The following is a 25,003-nucleotide window of genomic DNA, read 5'->3' as shown; positions in this document are numbered from 1 at the left end:
TTGATAGTGCGGGCGGTATCCCCTTCTGACATCATAAGGGGAGCCAAATTTTAATGACCTATTTTTTAACATGCTTGCAGAGATTGATTACCAAAATTAAGTTACTGGGTTGAATTTTTTTCACATTTTCTAGGTTGATAGAAGCACTGGAGATCCAATTATAGCACTTAAACATAGAAAATGTCAGATTTTCATTAAATCTCCCCATTAAACAAAATGTATACGTACATTCACACTGTAAGTGAAAATAACTTTACATGTGTTTTTCACAGATTGGGTCACATATATATATGCTTTATAATACTTTGCTATTTTTCCTGTGGCCAGCATATGCTTTTAATTGTTTCCAATAGAAGTGTTGCGCTTTTAAAAAACACCAACTAATAAAATATTTTGTTCACACTGAGCACTGACACTCTTTGTTTTTTTTTTTTTCGCTGAGAGCCCAGAGTAAAACATTTTCAATTTTGGGTGAAACGCTCAGCTGGTCAATGTCACTTTTCACTCAGCCGTCCAATCACAAGACAAAATACAAGTATTACAGCAATCAAAGCGCTTAGCGCTTATACTTCCTCTAGTTGCCACCTATTGGTACTCATATTTACACCTCATATTTCCCAACCCAAAAATAAATGACAATAATGTCAGAAGAATTTGCTACACTATGATGCAATTTAAGTTGGTTGCTTGCATACTTCTGTCATATAATTTAAATCTCTAACACCAAATACAGTATGCAACATTTGACTTCATGCAGGCCTATATATTCTTTTTAAGAACCTTTCAACGTTGAACTTAATGGCCTCATTAAAACCAGTCCGTTAATTACATTAGTCTTCAAGGTTTATAACTCTGAGAACATTACAGCCAGGCCGGACCATCTCATTTCATTGCCTGGCCCACTGAAGCTACTTTTATGTGTGGGAAAAATTTGCTGAAATGACTTTTAAGTATACTTCAAAAAATGCTCCAAAAATCACTGGATACAGCAAAGGTCAAGCTAATCAACACAGAGACTTGAAGCCGTCATTACACCGGAGAATCCTGAATGTTACTCCTTTTCATCATTAATATTCCAGAAGTACAACAGATTCATTAATATTCCAGAAGTACAGCAGCGCAGCCCTTTCAGGGACACCTTGTTAAAAATGAATTATACCATTTTTATAAGATTATTATACAATTGTTCCATTTTAATTGTCAAGTTAACATCCTTTTTTGTTCATTATTTCCCAAGCTTTGTTTGGACTGTGACTGGGTACAGGACGATGTTTTCCACAAATCACTTTAATGAAAGCCATATTATGTTGTTATGGTAAAAAGTCCTTTAGAATGTTCACTTAAAGCAAAACCCCCCAAAACTAGTGGTCACCTCTATGTCCCCCTCAGCATATTGCGCATCGAGTACATTGGGTTTGCTCAAGTGTGTTTTAGTGGTCATACACACCTGACTGATGCCACTCGGGGGGACTTTATAAGACTGTAACTTCTGTTTCAGTAGCTCAGGGTCGCTGTGGCGAAATGGACACCCTGTGAGGAAGAGGAGGAGGAAGTTATAAATTGTTTACAATGAGTCTGTACAAGTTAACGTTAAACGATAAAACTCTAGTGTTTACGTGCATTGAATAAAGCAGGTGTTATCATTTAGATTGCATGAACAAACCAAAGACCACCTGCGTAGCAGATATTATCAAAGATATTTAATCGTCTTCACCACAGAATTAAACACAGGCCTCACGGGGCCTGATCACTTTTAAAATCAACAGTCAGACTCGCTGTGACTCACCGTGGAAGTCGCCTTGGCTGGGTGGATTTGACAAAATCACCTTCATGCAACTGTAGGGGGTGTAGTCAGTGCGCTTGCCTTCCTTTCCGAACATGTGGCGGATGCTGTAGGCATATGCTTTGTCAAACTGTGGGGCAAACAAAGAAGAGACAGAAGTATGAGTTAGTAAGAGACAACACATAAGCGTGCGAAAAGAGAGGTAGGAATGGTGGGGAGGTTGCGGGTGAGATGAAGACATCGTCGTACATCAAGCGAGTTTTGGCAGGGCGTTTTCCTCTATGAAATATAGAGCTATTAGCAGGGACGTGCTGTAGTGATGTCGCCAAACCGCAGACAGCTGTGACTGGATTATGGATAATGTGGCCTCTCTCTCTCTCTACTCCATCTCTATTTCACCATCTCCGTGTTCAAATCTCTCAGGCATCACCGTCAAATCAAATTAAACAATTATTAACACAAAGGCATTCAACCAAGAGGAAACCACAAGCTAAAATAACTCTGTATAGTGGCTCACAGAACAAAAATTGATATAAATTGGGGGGGGGCAGTTTCAAAAAGCCTTGGGACCAGTACTGAAATGCCTTTATTCAAATGTTTTTAAAACTGGTATAGTATTTGGCACAGTACAGGTATGTCCCCTTTTGTGTGCACTTGAGCTAACTCCATTTGTGCAAAAGCTGATTTAATGTATGGAGATCCAAAAAAAAAACTCTGCGGAAGAAAGTCATACAGCCCTTAAATTACATCAGTAACTGATATGAGGGTTTTCGGTTTCTATTCCCAAGGAACACACAAACCAAATACACCCTAAATCCACCAAGTTCATTTTACATTTATGCATTTGGCAGACAGTTTTCAAGGTATACATTATATCAGTATGTGTGCTCCTGGAATCAAACCCACAACCTTTTAAGCTGCTGCTAACACAGTTACCACTCAGCTTCAGAAACACATGTAATGTTTTTAATTAATAAAAATTGCTTTGTATAAAAGCCAAATGCATAAATGTAAAAAGAAACTTTTTACCAAAACAGAAAAAGCTTTACATGGCTATATCATGTTTTTTTTTTTTTTGCATTTTTGAGTCTTACTTGTGGTTTGCCCAGGCAGGTATATCATCCGCCACCTTGAGAAATATAGCGTATACTTAGGAAACCATTACAGTGTTTGCATTTGATGAGGGTCAGCACATTCACTCTCAGTGCTGAACTCAATCATGTATACTCTGCTAAGAATCCAAAAGACTCCCTGAGTTGGTTATGTCAGGGTGTACAGTGGAGGGATGGAGAGAGAGAGAGAGCGAGGGGAAACATTCATTATATGCAGCACTCGAATGCCATTACTATGGTAATAAAACCTATGAACTTGACAAGGTGACTATCTGCTAGGTTGCAATTAAACAGGCCATAAAATCAACTTACCCAACCATAGATTAATTATATGACAGGTCTATAGATTCAAGCAGCCCCTCCAGTTTTTATATAGCATCACTACCCTACACCTTTTCTTCTCATTTACTTTGTTTAATAGACATCAGAGACAGCTAGCCTAGAGATAGGATATTGTATTAAAATGAAAAACACTAAACATGGCAACTGTAAAAAAGAAATTCCATCCTTCTACTTAAAAAAATCCAAATCAAACAATTGAGAACTGCTTTGTTCTGAAACATGCACTCTAAAAATGGCTTGGTTATTTCTGACCCATTTGGGTAAATATTGGAAAGAACACATGCTGGGTTAAAATGACCCAATGTTGGGTTGTTGTTATGCAACCATGGTGTATAATAACCCAACAGTTGGGTTTAAACAACCCAGCATTTGGTCAATTTTAACCCAGCGGTGTGTTCCGTCCAATATTTTCCCATTATGGGTCAAAATGAACCCATCCATTTTTAGAGTGTGCTTGTGCACTGACTGGACCAACCTGTAAAATGCTTTAAAGTGTGTTTTCACATCTGTAGTTGGATTCATTTGGTCCAGACCAAAATGATACATTGTAGCTTTTTTAGCAGTTTTGGTTCCTTTTCACAGCACATTGCTCTGGTCCAACCCAGTTGAAATGAACCAAAATTCAGTCATGTGATAAGATCCACATCACTCATTGGCCACATATATTTGAACGTATTTAAACTTATTTCCTAAACTACTTCTCGTTTGGTAGAATGAATGTGCACGAAATTCAAACGGCATTTTAGACAAACTGTTCATTTCCAGAATGAATCGCGGATGCGGCTTGAAAACAACGTTTTAATGCACTACAAACGGCGAAGACACCAAATTTCTGAGGCCCGCCCGCACCTCCACGCAACTCTAGGTATGTCCACGATCTGTCATTGTGCTAATATTGGTAATAGAAACTGTTAACAAACCCTTCCTCATCCGATAATTCACTACGCAGCACACTACGGCAGCTGGTTAAGTCCAAAACGTGCAGTACTTTTGAAGTTAGGTCGGTTCAATCTCGAATCGTGTTCGTTTGAAAGCGTACGGAGACCACCTCTTCAAGGAGGTCTCGTTCCGCTTGTTTGGTCCACTTTTGGTGCGGACCAGAGTTTGATTGCTGCATTTTCACCTGCCTAAACGAACCGCACCAAGTGAGCAATCGAACTCTGGTACGATTCAACCGAACTAAACGAGGCAGGTGTGAAAGCACCCTAAGGGGGTCGTGAACTGAGATGAGAAATTCTCATCGATATTTTGATGGTTAAGAGGTCATTATACTATAAAATAAAAATATCATTAACTTCCTTGTCATTTCAAAAACAGATTGGTGTGAATATGACTCGTTTTGAAAAATGTGTGACTATGATGTCATAGTACTGCTGAAGACTCTCTGCAGAAGAATATCTACACCTTTCTAAATAATTACGATGTGCAATTCCACACATGCACAAACGGGGCCTTGAAACTTAGTACATATACAACACTGCAGTTGGCGGTTACATCCATGCGGTACACCCACAAAAACAAAGCATTCTAAAATGGAAGCTTAAAATCAAGGTAGAACAAAGCCCGTTACTTACTAATTTAAAAATTAGTTAGTAAAAACCAAACTAATGCTATTAGTGGACCACAGAGAACTGTACAAAATAATAAAATAAGCCAGTTCATGACCCCTTTAGGTAAGATTTAACCCTAAGTCCCTGCATGCACTGGAATGGACATCACATGTTTTGTCGTTCAAACCAATAAAAATGCTGATCAACCGATTAAAATAAGTCACAGTCTGCAGTCTGTGAAACTTGGCATCTCTTTTAACATTTAAATTCTGCTGTAAACTAAATGGATGACTGTGATTGTTTTAGGGCTGAAGCCATGCTCGGTGGCTACAGTGAGTCATCGAGCCACCGCCTTAGCCCTGCCCAAATAATCATAAAACAAAAATGTGGAAAAACTATTGCTGAGTCCCAATTCGCCTACTTATACTACGACCTAAAAGTATGTACTGTTTTTGTGAGGAAAACGTACATAATTTTGAGTGTGTAGCAAAAGAGTATGCACGTTCTGGGACATACTTCGATGACGTCATGCAACGTGAACGAAAACGTGGTTGCCTAGTTAAGCACACCACGACTGTTAACAATATTTAATTCATTCTTATAACTTATGTCCAATATAATTTTATTTATTATTCCCATCTTATTTTTTTCACAATATATTTTACAATGTGTTCTACCAAGTTCATTAAATGCGTTCTACCAATGCAGATCGTATGAGGCGGGTGGTTCTGACGTTCATGTCAATGTGTATAACAAAAGCTACTTATTTTAAAGTCAAAATATTAAAAGTTTATAAAGTATAACTATTGTTTAACGTATTTTATACTTAATTATATACTTATGTATATAACTTAAAAGTGTAGTACCCATGTTTCTTTCGTTGGACTAATAAAGTTAACAGTTGTACAGCCGCAGTATTACTACAAATACGCAAGAGGGTCAGTTTGGTTAAGCTCCTCCCTCCTGCACGCAATGGGTTGTGGGCAATATTAGCCGTTACAGTGTGCATTGATCTGCACTTCGAATTCTAACCGGAAATAGTAGACCATCCGGGTATCTTTGGGATACTCATTTCAACATACTACGATTTGGGACATACTAATTCTAGTTTCGAATACTATTTAGGACGGATAGTATGCGAATTGGGACTCGGCACCAGTAACTCCACAATTCTTTGTAACGTGTTTCAGCAATACATTTTTAACATTTATAATGTGTTTAGAAACAATTCTCTGAAATGACTTTAAATGGGACTTTCTAGAAATGTACTTTCAACAAGTAACGTTTTCCTGAGTGGCTGAGATCATATAAAACATTTACACAGAAGTCTCAATAAAGTGAGAGTCATGCTTCATGTGTTCTTAGAGGAACCGCAGAGTCTGGAATTACTAAATGAAAATGTTTCCTGCTGTACTGTGTTTGCTCTAAGTCAACTGGTAAACGACCTGTTCGTATCTTCTCTGCCCTCTTAAATGTTCACACACCGGAACACAGGAAGTAAATTACATTACGTGGCAAAAACAGTCTCTGTAAAAGGTTCCTCACCTCAGAGCACTCTGACTTACAGTAAATGCTGTCAGCTGGTAAGCAGCAGACTGTTGGCGGCACCATCAGCTCATTAGAATGCAACTAATTACTGCATTCACGTCTATAGACTCTCACTTAATGTATGCAAATGTACATCAGAACCATTTCATATCCATTACAGAGAAAACCTGAACCAAAAAAGTTAATCAGTTAAACGGTTGGCTGCAGCTTATTAAAAAGTTTGGGACATCATCTGTTTCAAACTGGCTTTAGATGTCTTTTAAAAACTGATTGAACAACAAGTTGAAGTGCTTCTGCATTACTGCTTGTAAGCCTCTGAAATGGAATGAATGAATGGATGAATAAATAAACGCTACCAAATGACAATTTAACTTTGATTTCTTTGGCTTTAGGCACTTGTTCCAAGCACTGATTTTATTTAAAACAAACAATTTTTTTTTCATGCAATGCCTTTATCCATTTTTTCACAACAGTTTATGTACATTCAAATTTAATTTACTCGCAGCACTTTATGGCAGTTAAAAGGTCAACAAGGTCAAATAAACATGCCTAATTCGGCCAACTTCCCAATTAGAAACTAACTAACACTCAAGAAATGCCTGAACTACAAGCACCATATATTTAAGCATAATATCCTTTCTTATACGTAAGACACCCAGCAGTATGTTTGCACTTTAACACAAGCACTATTTTACTACAATTACAGCATTTGGCAAAAAAGCCCCAAAATATGGTCATAAAGGGAGTTACTGTGTCCATTTTTCTATAGTCGACAACTAAAATGCATCAGCCAAACAAAGGGGTCTGAACACATTGCAACAAACAGCTAGTAAAAGTGGATGTAAGCACCAAAAGTCCACCCACCACATTGAAGAGCTCAGGAGAGTGCTGAGTGGGTGATTATTACAATATAAAAAAACGAAGTCTAACAATGCTGCTCAAACACATATCAGTGAATTCACATCTTTCCTGTGGGTCTGCAGATAACATCAAATAAAATCTTTCCATCGCAAGCATACTGATGCTTGTGCCCCAGACAGAAGCATCCTGACATGACCATCAGCAAGTTGTGAGTTCTGTAACCCATTTCATGTTAAGTTTAACACATTTTTAATAGTTAACAAAGGGCAGCCAGGATCAAAAACTCTAATATGAGATTATCAGTAAAAAAAATGGAAAGCATGCTAAAGTAAGAAATGTATATAAGGCTATTGCAATCCAAAATCACCACTCAGGGTGGTACAATCAGTGTTATATATAACTGACAAAAGACATTGCTTTGTGTTCTTAAATAACGGGGTGAGTATAGAAGAAAAAGACTACAATTTCCTGGGATTGCACCGTTAAGGGAGGAACAAAAAGACAAAATACCTTAAAGTTCAAAAGACTGATGTCTTGACAGAGACAATAAGCACGAACTCAGATGAAAGGATGAGAGGTTGGGCACAGCTCTTGCCTGCCTGTGGAGCCGGTGTTGAATCTCAATGACATCCAGAGCCGAGGTGCCAGAGACACTATGTGAAATGTATCCAAAGTACAGCTGTTGGTGTACTTTGAAAACATTTCACACTTTAAGATGAATGTGGTCGTGGCCTTTAAGATTGTTGCTTGTCAGTTTCAAGATGAAGAAAAGTATATAATTCAGCCATGTGTGAGATGCATCGTCTTTTGTTTTTCCACTCAGCAACATCCAAAGCAATAACCGTCCTCCACTGTCTAAATGTATAGTGATGTCTCTTCATAGTTCCTGTCCTGGATTTTTAGTTGTTCATTTTTTGTTGTCAGTTAGCGCTGTAAAGCTAGCCTAAATGATTGAGAGGGCCTGGTTTTCTGCGTACGGTGTGCAGGAGGAGCTGCCGGTCTCAAGGGACCGAGTGCTCTAATTAAACAGGCAGCTGCTAGAAGGGGTTAGGGGGATGTTTCACAAAGCACAACCAGTAAACAAGCTAGCCACTTTTGTTCCATCATGGTTCCTTGTAGAGTACTTACCTTCTTGACACAGGAAAGGGGAACCAATTTTTTACCATAAATTATGCTCCATACTCTCCCTGAGGGACACATTGAGAAAGGGTACAGAGAGAGGGTAGAGAGAAAGGTCTGAGAAAGATTGATATTATTCACCTGCAAAACGTCAATCATCATTCTGAGAAGATAATTCTGGCTGTGTACAGCATCTACAGGAATTAGGCCTTTACGCTGAACCAGTTTAATTTAAAAGCAGCTTGAGGGATATAAATTACCCAGTATTTTTTGATACAAAACAGCATAGAGTACAATGCAAAGTACACTTGGAAGAACTAATAGTACAGTATGTGCTTTATGTGGCAACCGGCTGGTGGGGAATTTTAAAAAGTCATTATGGTTCAATTAAATTTAAGGATGGAGGAGAGATAAGGAGGTGCAAGATTCTCAGCCCTCAGATGCCTCTGCCCCCCGCATTCATCCTTCAAACAGACCCCTTCACATGGGTAAATAAGCAAAACTGTGATTCATGTGCCTTAAAGGTTACTGGTAAAATGCTCAAATGTATCATAATTACCTTTGTCTTTTGGTAAAATGTTTTGCATTTTAATGTTCTTCACCCCATGCGTATGTCAAATGATTCAATGCTGTGTAAAGACCAAAACGTACTATAGTGAGGATCAGGATGACCTGATATGTAATTATCTAAAATGCTAAAACCATCCATGGCTGGAAAAATTCACAGCAATGCCTTTGCTACTGATTAAAGTCAATAAGAAGATCACTAGAAAGAACACAAGCTTAGTCTAAACAGTTTCTTATTTTCTGCTTTTTGATGTTTGTTTGCATAAAATACATAAATAAAAAAATTATTTAACTTGCCATTGCCAATAAGTAAGAAGATCCAATTAAGTTATTTCAAAGATGGAAGCATATCCAGATGCACAACATTTTGATGATAGACATACTTTATATGAGAAAAAATAAAGATGCACAGATACCAATAATCCACCAATACCAATTAATCAAGACTTTGGTGGTAATATTAAATTCAAAACTACAATCCAAAGATTACATTTTCTATATCACTTCATATAATGACCATTAATATTAAATATGCTGTTACACCGCGGGTGTGCATTATTTTCAAATAATTTAAAGGACCGGTGTCAATTATTCCACTTATACCACGGTTACAACAAACATTGCTAAGACATTGCTCTGGTGGTTATTTTAAGACATTTGACAGGTCAGGTGTGTGTTTTACAGAAAATTAAATCGACATCCAAGGAACATTTCTCAACCAATCATAAAGCATTCAACAGGCCATGGTATAACTCAAAATAACCACGAGAACGATGGCTTGGTAATGTCTGTGGTAACCGTGGTACATTATAAGAAGAATAATTGACTCCGGCCCCTTGAATTATTACCTATAGCGATAGTGTGGGAAAAAACACCTTTATCGGCCGATATCGATTATTGGCTGATATATCAGTGCAACCCTAATTAAAACTCATAAAATGCAATAAAAACTCAAACAACTCACAAGATAAAAATAGGTTTTAAGTGGAAAATATTTAATATGTCAAGGTTATATTTTCACAGAATGTTCTTTACATTATGTAAGATGGTTTTATGTAGAAATCACAAAAAAATGTTTAAAAATTCAATTTAAAAATAGAATATGTATCAAATTAAACTGAACATATTAACGTAGAATTATGCACTCCGTGCACCTGAGCGGGAACAGTTTGAGTCAGAAACAGATGGCAGGACAGAGCTTGACATTTTTGCGATCATAAAAAAACATCTGCAAGGCCTGAAAGAGATAAAGCCTCAGACAAATAAGAAAACGTTATGAAAAGTAACTTAAAAGTAACCTTAGCATTGCTTTACATGAAAAGTAACAAAGTAACGCAATTAGTTACTTTTTTGGGTAGTAACTTAATATTGTAATTGTACTTTTATAAAAGTAACTTTCCCCAACACTGATTATTTGTTCTTAAATTATTTGGTCTACCAAAATCTTGTGATTCAGAATCTTGACCCAAAAAGCTACAGCATTGTGCCCTAAACAGTAAATTTAACATTTTATAATAATAGTATATTACTGTATATATATATATATATATATATATATATATATATATATATATATATATATATATATATATATATATATATATATATATATATATATATATATATATATATATATATATATATATATATATATATATATATATATATAATAATAATAAGTATAATAATATAGGCCAAATTATAGGATAGGCCAAATATTCTCCTATCCTAAAAACCATACATCAGGTTTCATATTTACAAATGTATAAATTTTAATTTCAAGAAATTATGACTGATTTTGTTGTACAATTATGGTCCGTTTTATTTTTAAATTATCTGTTTTTGCATTAACAATATGCGATTACCAAAAAATATACTTTCTAAAAAAATACATTTTACAAAAACATTTAATTTTACTAACAAATTAAAAAAACAACTTGACCGATTCACATAAATGTGTATACTTTAACACTCATAGCTGAACAGCACTATTGCTGGTGTTCGCTCACTATAAATGTCCCTCGGCAATGAAGAGCGTAATCTCTCTGGTACGTGTGAGCAAGTCTAATGAGCATAACCCCGCTTCACCTCACATTGTGCTCACTCAATCAAAATGAGTGTTAACAACGACCATTTATCCAGAAAAAAGCAAGAAAGGCCATAGCAGCTTGCCCTCAGATGTGTTTGGCCTTTAGCATGAATCAGAAACCAAACAAGGTCTATGCCACTGATATGTAGCATGTACTATTAAAGTCAGACGTTCATGTAGTAATTAGACCGATCAGGAGGTAAACAAGGTACGAGGTAAACCATCATTTATTCATTCAAAATCAATGACTCACATCGACATTCGTTTAGAGCTGGATGTAGAGCTCTGTCAGGTAAATATGTAGTATTATCGGTTACTTGTACTATAATTATCATTATTATTTTGATTAGCACCTATTTATATCGTTTTGTCAACAGAAGCATTATCATATAATAATAATTATCATAAATGTAAAAAAAAATACTGAGGATTATTTAACCCCAGATAACCAACTAAGAAAAGATTCAAGCAAAAAATTCTATTTAAAAAAAAGGTCTATTTTTTTATTTTACATTTAGGGCACTACACCCAAAGATACTGAACACTACATACTAATTGATTGCCTCACTCTAAGCATGCTAAAAAAGCAAAAGCCAATTCACCTAAAGAGACAGGTCTTTGAAATACATTTTAGATTACACAAAATGTTATGCACACCCACCGAAACCCTCTATATACTCTGTACAATCAAAACCGTGATGTCCAAACAGAGATGCAGCCATGGTTGTTTGTTTGTTAGTGAAAGTGGAATACTAATGGGGGATTTGTGCCGTCCGATATCCTTGACACACGCATACATCACTCACAAAGCTGCGACCTGTATCGCGCCGACCACGCCGGGGTTCGTGAGTGGGTGGACCGAGTTCCACCTGAGAGGGCAAAATGAGGGGACTCAACCACCCTGGAAATGGGGCACTTTTGAGAGTGGCAGTGCGTGACCACTGGAGAATGTGTTTGTCTGGATGTGTTCTTTTTTCTAACCTCCTGACATCTTCCAGATGAATGGTTGGAGGCTAACAGAAAGAATATTTGTAAATGGTCACCCTCAGACTGCTTTTGAGGCTGTGAAAATGGCTAAGCAGTAGTCAAAGCAAAATCACCTCTTTGAAATTTTGGAGCTTGTTACGCTCCGGCAGTGCGGCATGGCGAACGTTGAGAGCTTAAGAGAGCTGCTTTAAGTTTAAGCTGTGCAAGTTTCTTAAATCCACAACCTATTTCCACAAAAATCTTCACCAATTTGTAAGGTGACAATAAATGGTAATTAAGGTGTTTCATGAACAACAACAAAAATGAAAGAAAACATTGATTCTAAGTACTTCGGCATGCCCATGCAAATACTTATTCTTTTCTATGCCCACTATAACAGTTTTTAAATTTAGCTTCAGGGAACAAGTTAAGACCAAGGCCAAATAAAGAACAAAGCACACAGGGAATGAATATTAGATTATGTTCTGCTCTACTACACAGAGTTTAGGATGGTCTTGTGCCACCACATTTGTAATATACCAAAATTGCCCTGGATTTGATTTTCTGAAGCCCGGCCACCTCTAACTGTTCTGCTATTTTGAGATGTCGTAGCAAAGAAAAGTAAGGAAGTGAAGGAGCCAGAACTGGAATAGCACTGGATTAAACACACAGCTCCAGGGCACTTTATGACAAGAACGTGTAATTGCTTTGCATGGGGACACTGTTTTTTTATGTGGGGTGGCAAGTGCCTGCTGACTTTACTCTTTTGGTTCCAGTCCAGTATGTAGAGTAGAGGACAATTAGGAGCGTCTTAAAACATGTGTTTAATGAATTTACATATGCAAATACATCTACATCTGTTGCAGCAGACTGATAAAACAATTAAAGCAACTGCAGCAAAGATCAAGTGACCGGTGGTGGATACAGTCCAGAAATGTTTTATATGATACACAGTGGTTTTCAAATTTCTAATTTAAAGGGGACATTTCACAAGACTTTTTTAAGATGTAAAATAAATCTTTGGATGTCTCCAGAGTACGTATGTGAAGTTCAAGCTCAAAATACCATATGGATAATTTATTATAACATGTTAAAATTGTCACTTTGTATGTGCGCGCAAAAACGTGCCGGTTTGGGTGCGTTCTTTTTAATGCAAATGAGTTGATCTATACACTAATGATGCTTTTACATTGCATAGTACCCCACGGTTTGGGTAAGGTCGGGTCTGCTCACCTCACTTGGTTAGTTTTTCCATCGAGTTTAGTATCACTTCAGAGTGGGAGGGATTATAGGCGTGTCGTTATATTTGCGCTGCCTACTGCTGTGACATCATGTGAGAACATCATGTGTCTCATATGACAGTTTCTGTACAACACCCGTGGCGTCAGTCGAAGTGCTCAGCTGAGCCTCATTTAAGTTGCATTCAAGCATATATAAGAACTTGTCTGTCACGAATGTGCCGCTACAAACTGGAAGTCTGGAAAAAAACTGTTATGGTGTTCCTGATTCACAACCTGTGGATGTTTTTCATTGCTAAAAGGGAGTTTGGGAACTTATAGCAGAGCACAGATGACAACAGGTTTACCTACCATGAGAGTAAAGCTAATCTTTACATTAAAGCGATGACGCTGGTAGTGACGATTCTCTCAGACCAATCAGTGATCTACAGTGTTTTCGCCTCACGTTTTGGTATCAGCTCAGGTTGCTTGGAACCCCAACCAAGGTGGTACTAAAAAAGTATTGGGTACTACGCAATGGAAAAGCGCCATGAATGGCAGGATCATGGTTGAATTGTGCAGATTAAGGGGAGCTATTATCCCCGTCTGACATCACAGGGGGAGACAGATTTCAATTACTTATTTTTTCACATGCTTGCAGAGAATGGTAAAAATAAGTTACTGGGTTGATCTTTTTCACATTTTCTAGACTGATAGGAGTACCGGGGACCCAATTATAGCACTTAAACATGGAAAGTCAGATTTTCATGATATGTCCCCTTTAAAACCCGGAGGTGCAATATCTTGAGCAAAATGAAAAATAAATTTTATGATATTAAGATATTTCTTATTGGACTAAAGTGTTCATTATTCTTCTCTTAGATATTCTTAATACGCTTGACTTGGCAGCAATTACAATTAGACTTTTAACATTATTGATGTTGCTTACATTTCCTCTACATAATACATCTTTGGGATTATTATGAGATTACCTGGGTGCCACTTGTAGCAGATAAATAAATTTTATTTTCAAAGTGAAATAACACAAAAAAAAGATTTGTCAACATGACTTGAACGCAATGTAAATGTCACTAAATTATGAAAGCTTGGATGTTTGTGGTCATTTTCTTTTTTGTTTTGCAGGTGCATTCGGCAAAACATTTCTAGGCCTGTCTATCCACTTAATCCTTTATTGTTCCTTTAACCTAAACTGACATCTTATTTCCTCGTAAATGAAAATGTGCCATTCTGTTGAAAACGGTCTAAATTTGACTTCTGTTTTGCTTTACAATGATGTCCCAGAATAATGCTCATTTCATCTGCGGCCGAGTGAGTGCAGAAACAGACACATCCTTTGTGTGGCTTATTCGCTTTCAAATTAGTTCAAATAGTGAACTCAATTGCAGAGGAACCAAAAACGATCAGGCTGTCACGAGCGAGGTATTGTTCAACACGTAGGCTGGGCTACCTTGCACTTATTGTGTATTATCCCATGAATAATGCATTCAGCAAAGCACGACACTCAGACAACAATCTCAGAGTATTTGTTATTGTGGTGGTATAACTGAATCATGTCTCCATAAATTATTCAAAATGCAACAAAAACTGAAAATGCTTATATTTTACTAGTACAGATGATTTCAATATAAATGCTCTAAATAAATTACGTTCAATAACAAAATTCAATATGTTTCCCTGTACAGCTCATGGATTCTTACCATCTTACTGCACCTAAGCATCAACAGACAGAGTGTCATTGTTCTGAGTCTCATGGGATTACCACTGAAATTCTGCAATGACACAGAAAATAAGCCCACATTTCCTGGACAGCCATAATCTTGTGAAGAAAAGTAGATCAATTACATATCCAATGGCAGAGCTGCTTACTTGTAGGCTCTCTAATAAATCTTCTTTCGAAAACATTTTAGGCACAAACTCTCAAAATGTTTTGCATTTTATCAGCTTCATAACATAAGGAACAGGATCTTCCTTATTCTTAAATAAAACAATTAGATGAAAGGGCTATGCAAAAAGTCTTTCATCTCATAACACTGTAACAGAATACAAGTATTTTAATGCCAACAATCCTTAATTTGAACAACACTGAAAACAAAAAAGAAAGTGAAAAGGTCCATAGTATTACCCCATCATGATTTATCGACCACTTTCTATTATGAAAAGGAGCAGTCCAACACACGCAAGAGAGAAAAATAAGGGAAAAACACAAATAAAAGAATCGCAATATTGCATTGCTACCAAGACATCAATATTATATTGTTATGCCAGGTCCCTGCTGATTCCTATTTTTAAAGACAAAATAAAATATAAACTGAAGTTATATTGCACAAAAAGTGGCATTGCCTGACTGGCAAAGAAGAATAAAACAAAACCTGGAGTATCAAAACAGCAGTGGATATCTGAACATGGCGCTGAGCTCTCGTGAGACGACCGATTGTTTTCAAAAGCCCGGCCAACGGGAAGGCCATTCTTCGGTGGGGATGTGAATTTCATTTGTTTCTCCTTGATTGAGCATCAGTTGGGAATAAACATTCATTTGTGGAGTAGAGGGAGGAGGAAAGCACGGGTCTAAGATTGGGAGTGTAATTTTCTTGTTTAATGTACCGTGCGCAAAAAATAAGATCTTACGCATTTCTCTAGAATTGTAATTAAGGGACGATGGAAAGGCGGCAAATTATCTTCAACATCAAAATAGGCCTGTTTAATAACTCAGGGGTTTTATATCCTCTCTCATTCGTTCTAGTGACCCTCTCCAAAGGTTATCGAGAAATAAAGAAATTGTCATCAGCGAAATCAAAAGTGGAAACTTGCTTCAAACACTTTTTTACAGCCAGGTAACCACCTGGGACCTAAGCTTGTGAAAACGAGGACAGTATGGTGAAGTTGAATGGTTACCTTGTCTGCATCGACTTTTCCTCTGATGAACTCTGACCTCCAGAACTGTAGGGCCTGTTCCAGAGTAAGACCAATGCCCTTGAGGAAGAGGCCGTACTGCATGCGTCCGCCGTGCCGGAGGTGATGGTTCTCTCTCAGGGACTTGTGGAGGTGCCTCATGCACAGAGGAAAAGACTTGGCTGCGAGCTAGCGGAAGATGGAGAGATATGAGTGAGTGATTTTGTGTCTGTGTGCATTTAAAACTCACTGCACATTCAAGTTCAAAAGTCCTTGATTTAATGCAAAGCCTTTTAATTACAAAACAATTCCATGCCTCCGTTAATGTGTCTAAATAAAGGGAAAAATTGAAGGACAAAATTTGCATGTGCTGATGAGCCACTTAATTGGAACAGCAATCGCCCCTGAGACACACACACACACACACAAACACCAGTTCAGTCCACAGACAGCTCTACTCCCCAGAAACATCTGCACACATCCATCCCAACCTCCAAAGTAGGACATGTCCTAGTAACTTGAGAATTTAGTAAAAGAAAACTTTAGTAGAGTAGGTGCCAAAAATAAATGAAAGGCTGCATACAGCATTCAAATCTTGTTGAGCATTCCTGCTTAACTGGTAAAGTGATGGTTTAACTTGTAATGCACTGTAAGTTGCTTTGGATTAAAGTGTTTGTCCAATTCATAAACGTAAATGTAATGCAAAATATTCAATCCAACACAATAACATTATAACATTTATGCATTTGGTAGATGTATGTGGAACAGTTCGAATCTAATACCTCATAAACTGTAAACAAAATGCTCTACCACCGAGCTATACATGAGCACAAGGGTTCATCAGAAATCAATCGTAGATACCATGGAGGATTTGTTCAAATGTTTGCCTTCAAAAACTGCATAATTTATGGGGATCATTGCATTGCACCCGTCAATATAACTTCAGTACTTACAGCATCAATCTGTTCCAGAGAAATTTTCCCGATGTTCTTCTGAATGCTGTAGTCCTGGCCCACATAGGCATGACTACAACAAAGGAAACAATTATGAAAACAAATCACAATGGAAGACATACTGGACAATTTATTGATTATATTACTGCCAGTATTTTGAACTGTTTAATTATATTTTATTTTCCATAAACAGCCTTTTGACCTAACAGGTCTGTAAAAACGCTTAATGAAATTCCTATTACATTACCTTTAATTACCGAGTCAGTTGTTTCATGCATTTCATCAAATTAAAATATTCATGCCTTGTCCAACCAGACATGCCATAATAAAACAATGACTGATAATAGCTTTCTCTTCACAGGGCAGTAAATTTGGGGTTTGTACTAACCTTTGGTCAAAACAAGCAAAAAGATATTTTGTCAACCACTTGATTTCCACATGACATGATTGTGTTAGGTTTTCTGGTCTACTGTGAGATCTTATTCCAAAATCCTGTTCTCAGTTGTATATACAAATCTAATGTATTCTGATTGGCTGTAATTGTGTAATGTCCCACACCACTGCTGTGGTTCCACAAATGCGCTTTAACATTTCACAATCCCTCCAAAAAACTACAATGACATTGGGGAAAGATTTGGTGCAATCATTATAATGGCAAAAAACACCACAACATTTGCCTTTTCGTGAGACATCCAGCTCATAACAGAAAGAGATCAATGAAACGCAACAGACTGCAGCATCCACTGAGACTGTGTGTAAAGTTTTGAATAATTAAACCATTGCCAGGCCCTGCTCTTCCTTTCCTCTGCATTTGTAGCTTGGGACATTCCCTCACTGTGCAGGGTCCTCACTGGCCCTTTGTACCCCCTTATCTGGCCAGTCCAGCAACAACAAAAGAAAGAGAGAGACTTTCAGCCAATCATCTGCAGCCACAATCGCCGCCTCTAAAGACGCATCCAATTAAAACTCACTCGTTCACAGTCCATCAAAAAGCAAATGAATTGACTGCTGGGAAAGCTGCCATTGTTTCCCTTCACTGGAAGCAAGTGGGGCTACTCGAAAGCCCGTGCATGCGCTGGCAAATGACGGAGATGCCGGCGGTAATCTACAGTGGTATTCCTGCTGGGCTTCAGCCAAAATGCAAGTCCAGGTTCATACTTGGAAGACCCCTGGTGGATCATAATGCAAGCATGCTCAGGCCATTAATGAAAGAAACTGAATGACAAATTGCTGGAAATAAAGAAAAGCAGTAAGAGTCACTTTGCATGCTGGTTGGCTTTGAGTGGACTATTTGCTTTGTCCTCAGGAGGCCAGGAAAATGGCAAAAACAACAAATGAGGATTATTGTGCGCATGTGACACCACATGAAAGTTTCTTTAAAGCATCTTAAACTAAAAGAAAAGTAACTTGTGGGATTAATGTGGATTAGTAAGACTTCTGTGTACGTGTGCTATTATATATTATTTATAGATACATTTATAAATGCATACAGTATATAGCAGCTGTAATTACCACAATACAATGATAAAGAATGTAGTTTTACATGAACAGATATGACAATTTCTCAAGCCATGCCTATTACCTGAGGTGGGTCAGGAGAGGCTGGAGTCGTTCATCAGACTGTACCGCTGGCAGAGATCGGGCTGTCATCTACAAAAAAAAAAAAGAGAGAAATCATTAGTCAGGGTCAGAGGTTAAAGTCATTTTTACAGCAGACCAATAAAAATACATTCAAAAAGGTCAATATCAAGTCACTATGAACTATGCATTTATCAGAAGTGAATAATAAATCATTTGTCTTTTTTCTTAAGGCAGAATGTATCCAATGAACCAAAAATGAACTTAAATGATAGATACAAAACCTAATATTGTGCAAAAGAAAACACAAAAGTCAAGTAAACAGTAAGTTTTAACAAAGTTATATTAGGGTCAATGACATGACGTTAATTATTTTGTGTCCGTATGGTGCACTTAAATGTCAAAGGGTTAAAATTTCAAAATAAATTTGCAGATTACTTGCATACATTCTCTAAAGTCTAAATTTTCTGGTTTTATTTCATTTTGAAAGAGTTTTGGGGGATAATTGCAAAAATGTCAATGTAGTGTAACCGATCTGTGTCAATTGGTGTAACTAATATTTTTTTTTATGAAAATATAAATATATTCATAAAAAATGTGGAAGCAAATATAATCATCTAGTTTAGTGTACTATGATTTTTTTTTACATACATTTGTCAAAGATTATTTAGAAAAACAGAGCTGTTGCATATGTCAAGACAAATATTACAAAAACACTTTAGAATTTACATTTAGAAATAACTAATAAAATATATATATTTTTTATGATTACTTTGACGTGCCATCAAAGGTGGATAAAATATTTAATATTTCTAATTTTTTGGTGCAATTGGCGGTTAAACCATTTCACATTTTCAGGTGCATTCATTTTATTGCATAAAATTAACATAAATACACTATGTGCACTGAAATAAACCTGATGCATGCTTTAAAAAAATTTTTTTTTTGGATTTTACAAGTGGTCTTAAGTGCACATGAAAGGATCTCACAAGAAAATACAAAAATGAACTCATACATTAAAGTACAGTACAACCTCTGATGCTATGACACAGGTAACATGCAAACGTGCACACATGGTAAGTGAATCAGAGCCAGTGTTCTTAAATATCTCTACCATAGGACCATAAATCTACTTGCTGTAGTGACAGGATATCTGTTAACTGAAGCAAAACGGAGACAATGATGAAGAGACGTGAAGGTCTGAGTATGATCAAGCTATAGAGGCAGCGACAAACTGCAGCGTAGGCAGCACACTTTCCACTTCAGTGACCACTGATACACATCCTTTAAAAACAAGCTTTTCCCTGTTATCCAACCACACAACACAGCTTCACTAATGTATCAGATATCAGTCACAGCATTTCTCAGAATAAAATGATTTATTACATTACATACGTTACACATATAATATTCATTCTTATATACGTTCACTGACACACATTTATCAGACCCGCAGTGCAGAAAAATAAGTAACAAATCCCCAAAAATCAGAGATAAAAGCCCAGCACGTCTTTCTCTGATGGGAAGCAGCTTTCAATTTCATGGTCATTTAATGAGACAGTCCCAGTAATGCCTCCTATCTGTCCTCCATGGCCACGAGAAGCCATTACAAAAAAGCACATCAGCCACACGGCTCGCTAACGGCACGGCGAACGAGGAAGAGTCATTACTGCACAACAGCCATGTTGGTGATCCAGATAATTGGCAGGAAATGGAAGTGAGAAGCAGTGAAAGTGCACGAGTGTGGCGAAGTGGGCCTTCGTACCGAGGGTCAGTTTAAAGAGCAGTGGAGAGCCAACACTGACATTGAGAAACATCACACAGGTGGCCCTGAGCCAGGCCAATTCAGTCCATACAGGAGCATAACAATCATTTTCAGATAAGTCTGACTCGGGTATACAAGAACTCCAATAGAACAGGGTTGTACCCCATTCACTTCACATTCTAAACATATCTCCTACACACCTCTGCAATGCCAGAGACTTGTAGTGTAGTTGTGTAAATCAACAGGAAGTGGGTGATACAATGTCACAATATGATAAACTGTAATTTATTGAAACATTTAACTCTCATGTTCATCTATATTAGACTTTTGTGTTAAATTCAACTATGAGCTTGTTCCAAGTTTGGATTTTCTATGAACTGAAATAATTGAATATGTCCTGATACAATGCTACAGCATGATTCAGTTTCTCATAGACACATATAATAAAGGTCTTTCTCATGGGGTGGAGGGAAAATGTATTTATGATTACAGATTTGCCCAACACATTTCTTATCAAGCTACACAGAATATGATGCAGACTTGTTGACAGAAATCAAATCATACAATAATAGCAACAATATATAAAATAATATAAATATCAACAATTCAACAACATACATTGAGTCTGTGGACCACTTAAGCCAAAGCAGCAGAGATGATGACTAAATATACACTCAGCTAAAGGATTATTAGGAACACCATACTAATACTGTGTTTGACCCCCTTTCACCTTCAGAACTGCTTAAATTCTACGTGGCATTGATTCAACAAGGTGCTGAAAGCATTCTTTAGAAATGTTGACGCATATTGATAGGACAGCATCTTGCAGTTGATGGAGATTTGTGGGATGCACTTCCAGGGCAGGAAGCTCCCGTTCCTCCACATCTCAAAGACGCTCTATTGGGTTGAGATCTGGTGACTGTGGGGGCCATTTTAGTATGGTGAACTCATTGTCATGTTCAAGAAACCAATTTGAAATGATTCGAGCTTTGTGACATGGTGCATTATCCTGCTGGAATTGGCCATCAGAGATGGGTACATGGTGGTAATAAAGGGATGGACATGGTCAGAAACAATGCTCAGGTAGGCCGTGGCATTTAAACAACGCCCAGTCGGCACTAAGGGGCCTAAAGTGTCCCAAGAAAACATCCCCCACACATTACACCACCACCACCAGCCTGCACATTGGTAACAAGGCATAATGGATCCATCCGCCAAATTCTGACTCTACCATCTGAATGTCTTAACAGAAATCAAGACTCATCAGACCAGGCAACATATTTCCAGTCTTCAACGGTCCAATTTTGGTGAGCTTGTGTAAATTCTAGCCTTTTTTCCTATTTGTAGTAGAGATGAGTGGTACTCAATGGGGTCTTTTGCTGTTGTAGCCTATCCACCTCAAGGTTGTGCGTGTTGTGGCTTCACAAATGCTTTGCTGCATACCTCGGTTGTAACGAGTGGTTATTTCAGTCAAAGTTGCTCTTCTATCAGCTTGAATCAGTCGGCTCATTCTCCTCTGACCTCTAGCATCAACAAGGCCCACAGGACTGCTGCATAGTGGATGATTTTCCCTTTACACACCATTCTTTGTAAACCCTAGAAATGGTTGTGCGTGAACATCCTGAGCAGATTGTGAAATACTCAGACCGGCCCGCCTGGCACCAACAACCATGCCACGCTCAAAATTGCTTAAATTGCCTTTCTTTCCCATTCTGACATTCAGTTTAGAGTTCAGGACATTGTCTTGACCAGGACCACACCCCTAAATGCATTGAAGCAACTGCCATGTGATTGGTTGATTAGATAATTGCATTAAGGAGAAATTTAACAGGTGTTCCTAATAATCCTTTAGGTGAGTGTACATATAGTCTGTGGTCCACTTAAGCCAAAGCAACAGAGATGATGAGTATATACATACACGTGATGAATATGCATTAATTTATGCACAGCTAAACATATGCTCACCATCTTTCCATCTGCATTAAATATGTGCAATTTGTAAAAGTGTTGCTTTACTGGATTGAGACATCATTCTATGACAAAAATAAGCAATGGTAAAAATGATTTGTTCGTGGAGAGATAATTATAGCATCTTCATCTTCTTTGATGGGAACTTTAAACCGCAATTACAATAATAACAAAAAGCATCTAAATGAGAAAAATACACCATCTGAATTCACGTCAGTACCATTAAACTGAGAACCTAATTTGTTCATTTCCTAATTTCCCAATTTGTTGGTTACTTGACTACAGCAATTCAAAAACACAATATGCGCATCAACAAATTAAACACACTTTGTGGAAAATATGGTAAGATTTTCTTTTTAACGAATTATCACGTTGGTTCCTAAAGACACATTACTAGAGAACAGATGTCTCAAAAAATGCATGCTGAGGAAAAGCTGCCCAATTTGGAAAGACAACTCCCTCATCAGGCCACAGCAGGTAATGCAAAAGCATTCTTACAACCTTTCGGTTCAACAAATAACCTTGCATGTACTTTTATAAAGAAACACAGTATGTGCCAACTTACTATTTATGTTTGGATACAACATCTCCAGATGACAGGGTACAGCGAGAGAAAAAACATGATCAAATGCTAACTTTAAGCTTGATATGAAAATGAATTTGCGGTTTGCTGCTTATCTGTCTAATGTAAAACGGTCAAGGAAAAGCAATGACTTTATAAACAGTACATTTGTATTTCAGCATACTGCATTACGTTTTACCAATGTCATAACAAACAAAATACAATTTTTTAAGGTAAGAATGTCAAAAGCACTGGTACTTCATTACCAAGTAGTTTCAAATAAAAAACAAACAAAAGTTGCAATTTTAGTCTTTTGATAGCATCAACACTACAGAGATCATTCAGAGCTGTTTACTTCCAAACATATAATGTGGCCACACCCAAAATATTTTAAAAGTCTTCCTATATAAAAACCTGATTCAAATCAACAGATAGTTAGTGTGTTAATTAGGAAAACAGGTTTGTTTGACTGCAGTGGTGGTGGGCTGACCGATGGACGTGTGACATCACAGTCGGGCAAGGGCGATTTAAGAGTAGAAGACTCTGTATGCGTTCAAATTGCTCTGGCGGTACTGTGATTTGACAACGACAGATATCCTGTCACTACAGCAAGTAGATTTATGGTCCTATGGTGGGTGCCGCATGAAGTCGCGCGAGCCTTTTATTGAAGAGGGCTGATAAGTTAAATTTGGTGATACCAAAATAATCCTCTTCCCTGAACACAAATGTACGACTGACTCAGTAGCTGGCAATGAAAACGTGAAATTGTCAGGATAAGCTAATGAGCAGACAAGTCCAGATGGCAATTCAACTGTGATGAAACGCACAAGACGTAATTGAAAGTCATGCTCGTCAGGGACTTTACCTCCTGGATAGCCCTCGTACACACTGCTAGAGGCTATCCAACATGGCGAGAAGACAATCCAACTAATTGGCATCATTGAGGTCCTACAGAAGCATGTTTGACTCGGAGGAACAGCTAGACACTCTGGATTCTGCTTGTTAGGCAATCTCTGCATGTATACCCTCGGCTACATGTTCAAAAGGAAGACTGGTAATTATTAATTAAGTGGAAAGGTACAGTCAACGCATCACATTGTGCAAGCAATGGCCCAACCCATATTACTATATACTGAATGTCAGTCCTTATTAGGTTACAGGGTTCCTACAAATTTTTCATTTCAAAATTCCATACTTTTCCAGACTCAAACATACAGATTTCCGTGAAGATTTTTCAAAACATATTTAACATCTAAAAAAAGCAATGGTTTAATGTATAAATGTGTCGTTTCATGTATTGATTTCAATCTTTTTTGTTTGGAGTTAGACTTGGGATTTGCTTAAATATGTCATTTAATATAATAGGTTTCCCCATGTTTTTCAACTTGGAGTTGGGGTTAGGGTTAGGATTGGGGATCCACTGATATGGATTTTTCAGTGCCGATGCCGATACCGTTTTTTGTTTCATCAGCCTTAGCTGATGACCGATACAGGCTGCCGATTCTTAACCCGATATTTGGAGCCAATACTTCTTTTGCTCACTCAGTTTACCTCATTAAAATGACACGATGATGCCAAATGTTACAAGTCTCAATTTAAACTTAAAAAAACTATATTTAACAAATAGTAAAAACAGGTGAGAGTGCTATGGAACCATAAACTGCGCTCTCCACAATGACGAGAAACTATCAGCAAAGGATATTGATTTCTAGCACTACTACAAATAAATATTGCGTTGGTTTCCCGGACAGGAATTATCTTAAACTAGGACTAGAGCTTAGTTTAATTAGGAAATATAACTAGTTTAAACATTTCTTGTGTCCATTTTGAGGCAAAACACAGAGCACTGATGTATTTGAAGATATGTTAAAAAGAGATGTTATTAGTTTGGACAGTTCTTACATTTATTTTAGTCTAGGACTAAAGATTAGAAATAAAAACCCGCTTTGTTCAGCTATAATCAGCTGTTAGGCCAAGCTTTCGATGTTGTAATGGAAATGTTGGTTGTTTTTAGTCACATGACCTGCAATCGCTTGCGGCTTTCAGCACTCTGTCTGTAAATAATGCCGGAAAAAAATCCGCAAACACGGCCGCCACATATCGGCCAATGCCG

At 37.4% G+C, this 25,003-nt stretch overlaps 1 protein-coding gene across 1 annotated transcript in view; it reads right to left on the bottom strand.

The window, feature by feature from the left end:
- The window catches only part of prim2 (DNA primase subunit 2), a 54,806-nt gene that overhangs the window by 9,862 nt on the left and 19,941 nt on the right, over positions 1-25,003 (bottom strand). Inside the window, exons 8-12 of the mRNA XM_065296833.2 lie at positions 18,600-18,667; positions 17,018-17,090; positions 16,068-16,253; positions 1,787-1,913; positions 1,448-1,530 (exon numbers count right to left, since the gene is read on the bottom strand). Of these exons, the coding sequence (XP_065152905.1) occupies positions 1,448-1,530; positions 1,787-1,913; positions 16,068-16,253; positions 17,018-17,090; positions 18,600-18,667 (537 nt within the window). The remainder of the gene's footprint in view (positions 1-1,447; positions 1,531-1,786; positions 1,914-16,067; positions 16,254-17,017; positions 17,091-18,599; positions 18,668-25,003) is intronic.

This window comes from Paramisgurnus dabryanus, chromosome 20, assembly GCF_030506205.2.
Source record: "Paramisgurnus dabryanus chromosome 20, PD_genome_1.1, whole genome shotgun sequence".
In the NCBI taxonomy this organism is placed as follows: Eukaryota; Metazoa; Chordata; class Actinopteri; order Cypriniformes; family Cobitidae; genus Paramisgurnus; species Paramisgurnus dabryanus.
Note: the sequence above shows the minus strand (reverse complement) of the source record. Positions and strands in the feature narration are given on the sequence as shown.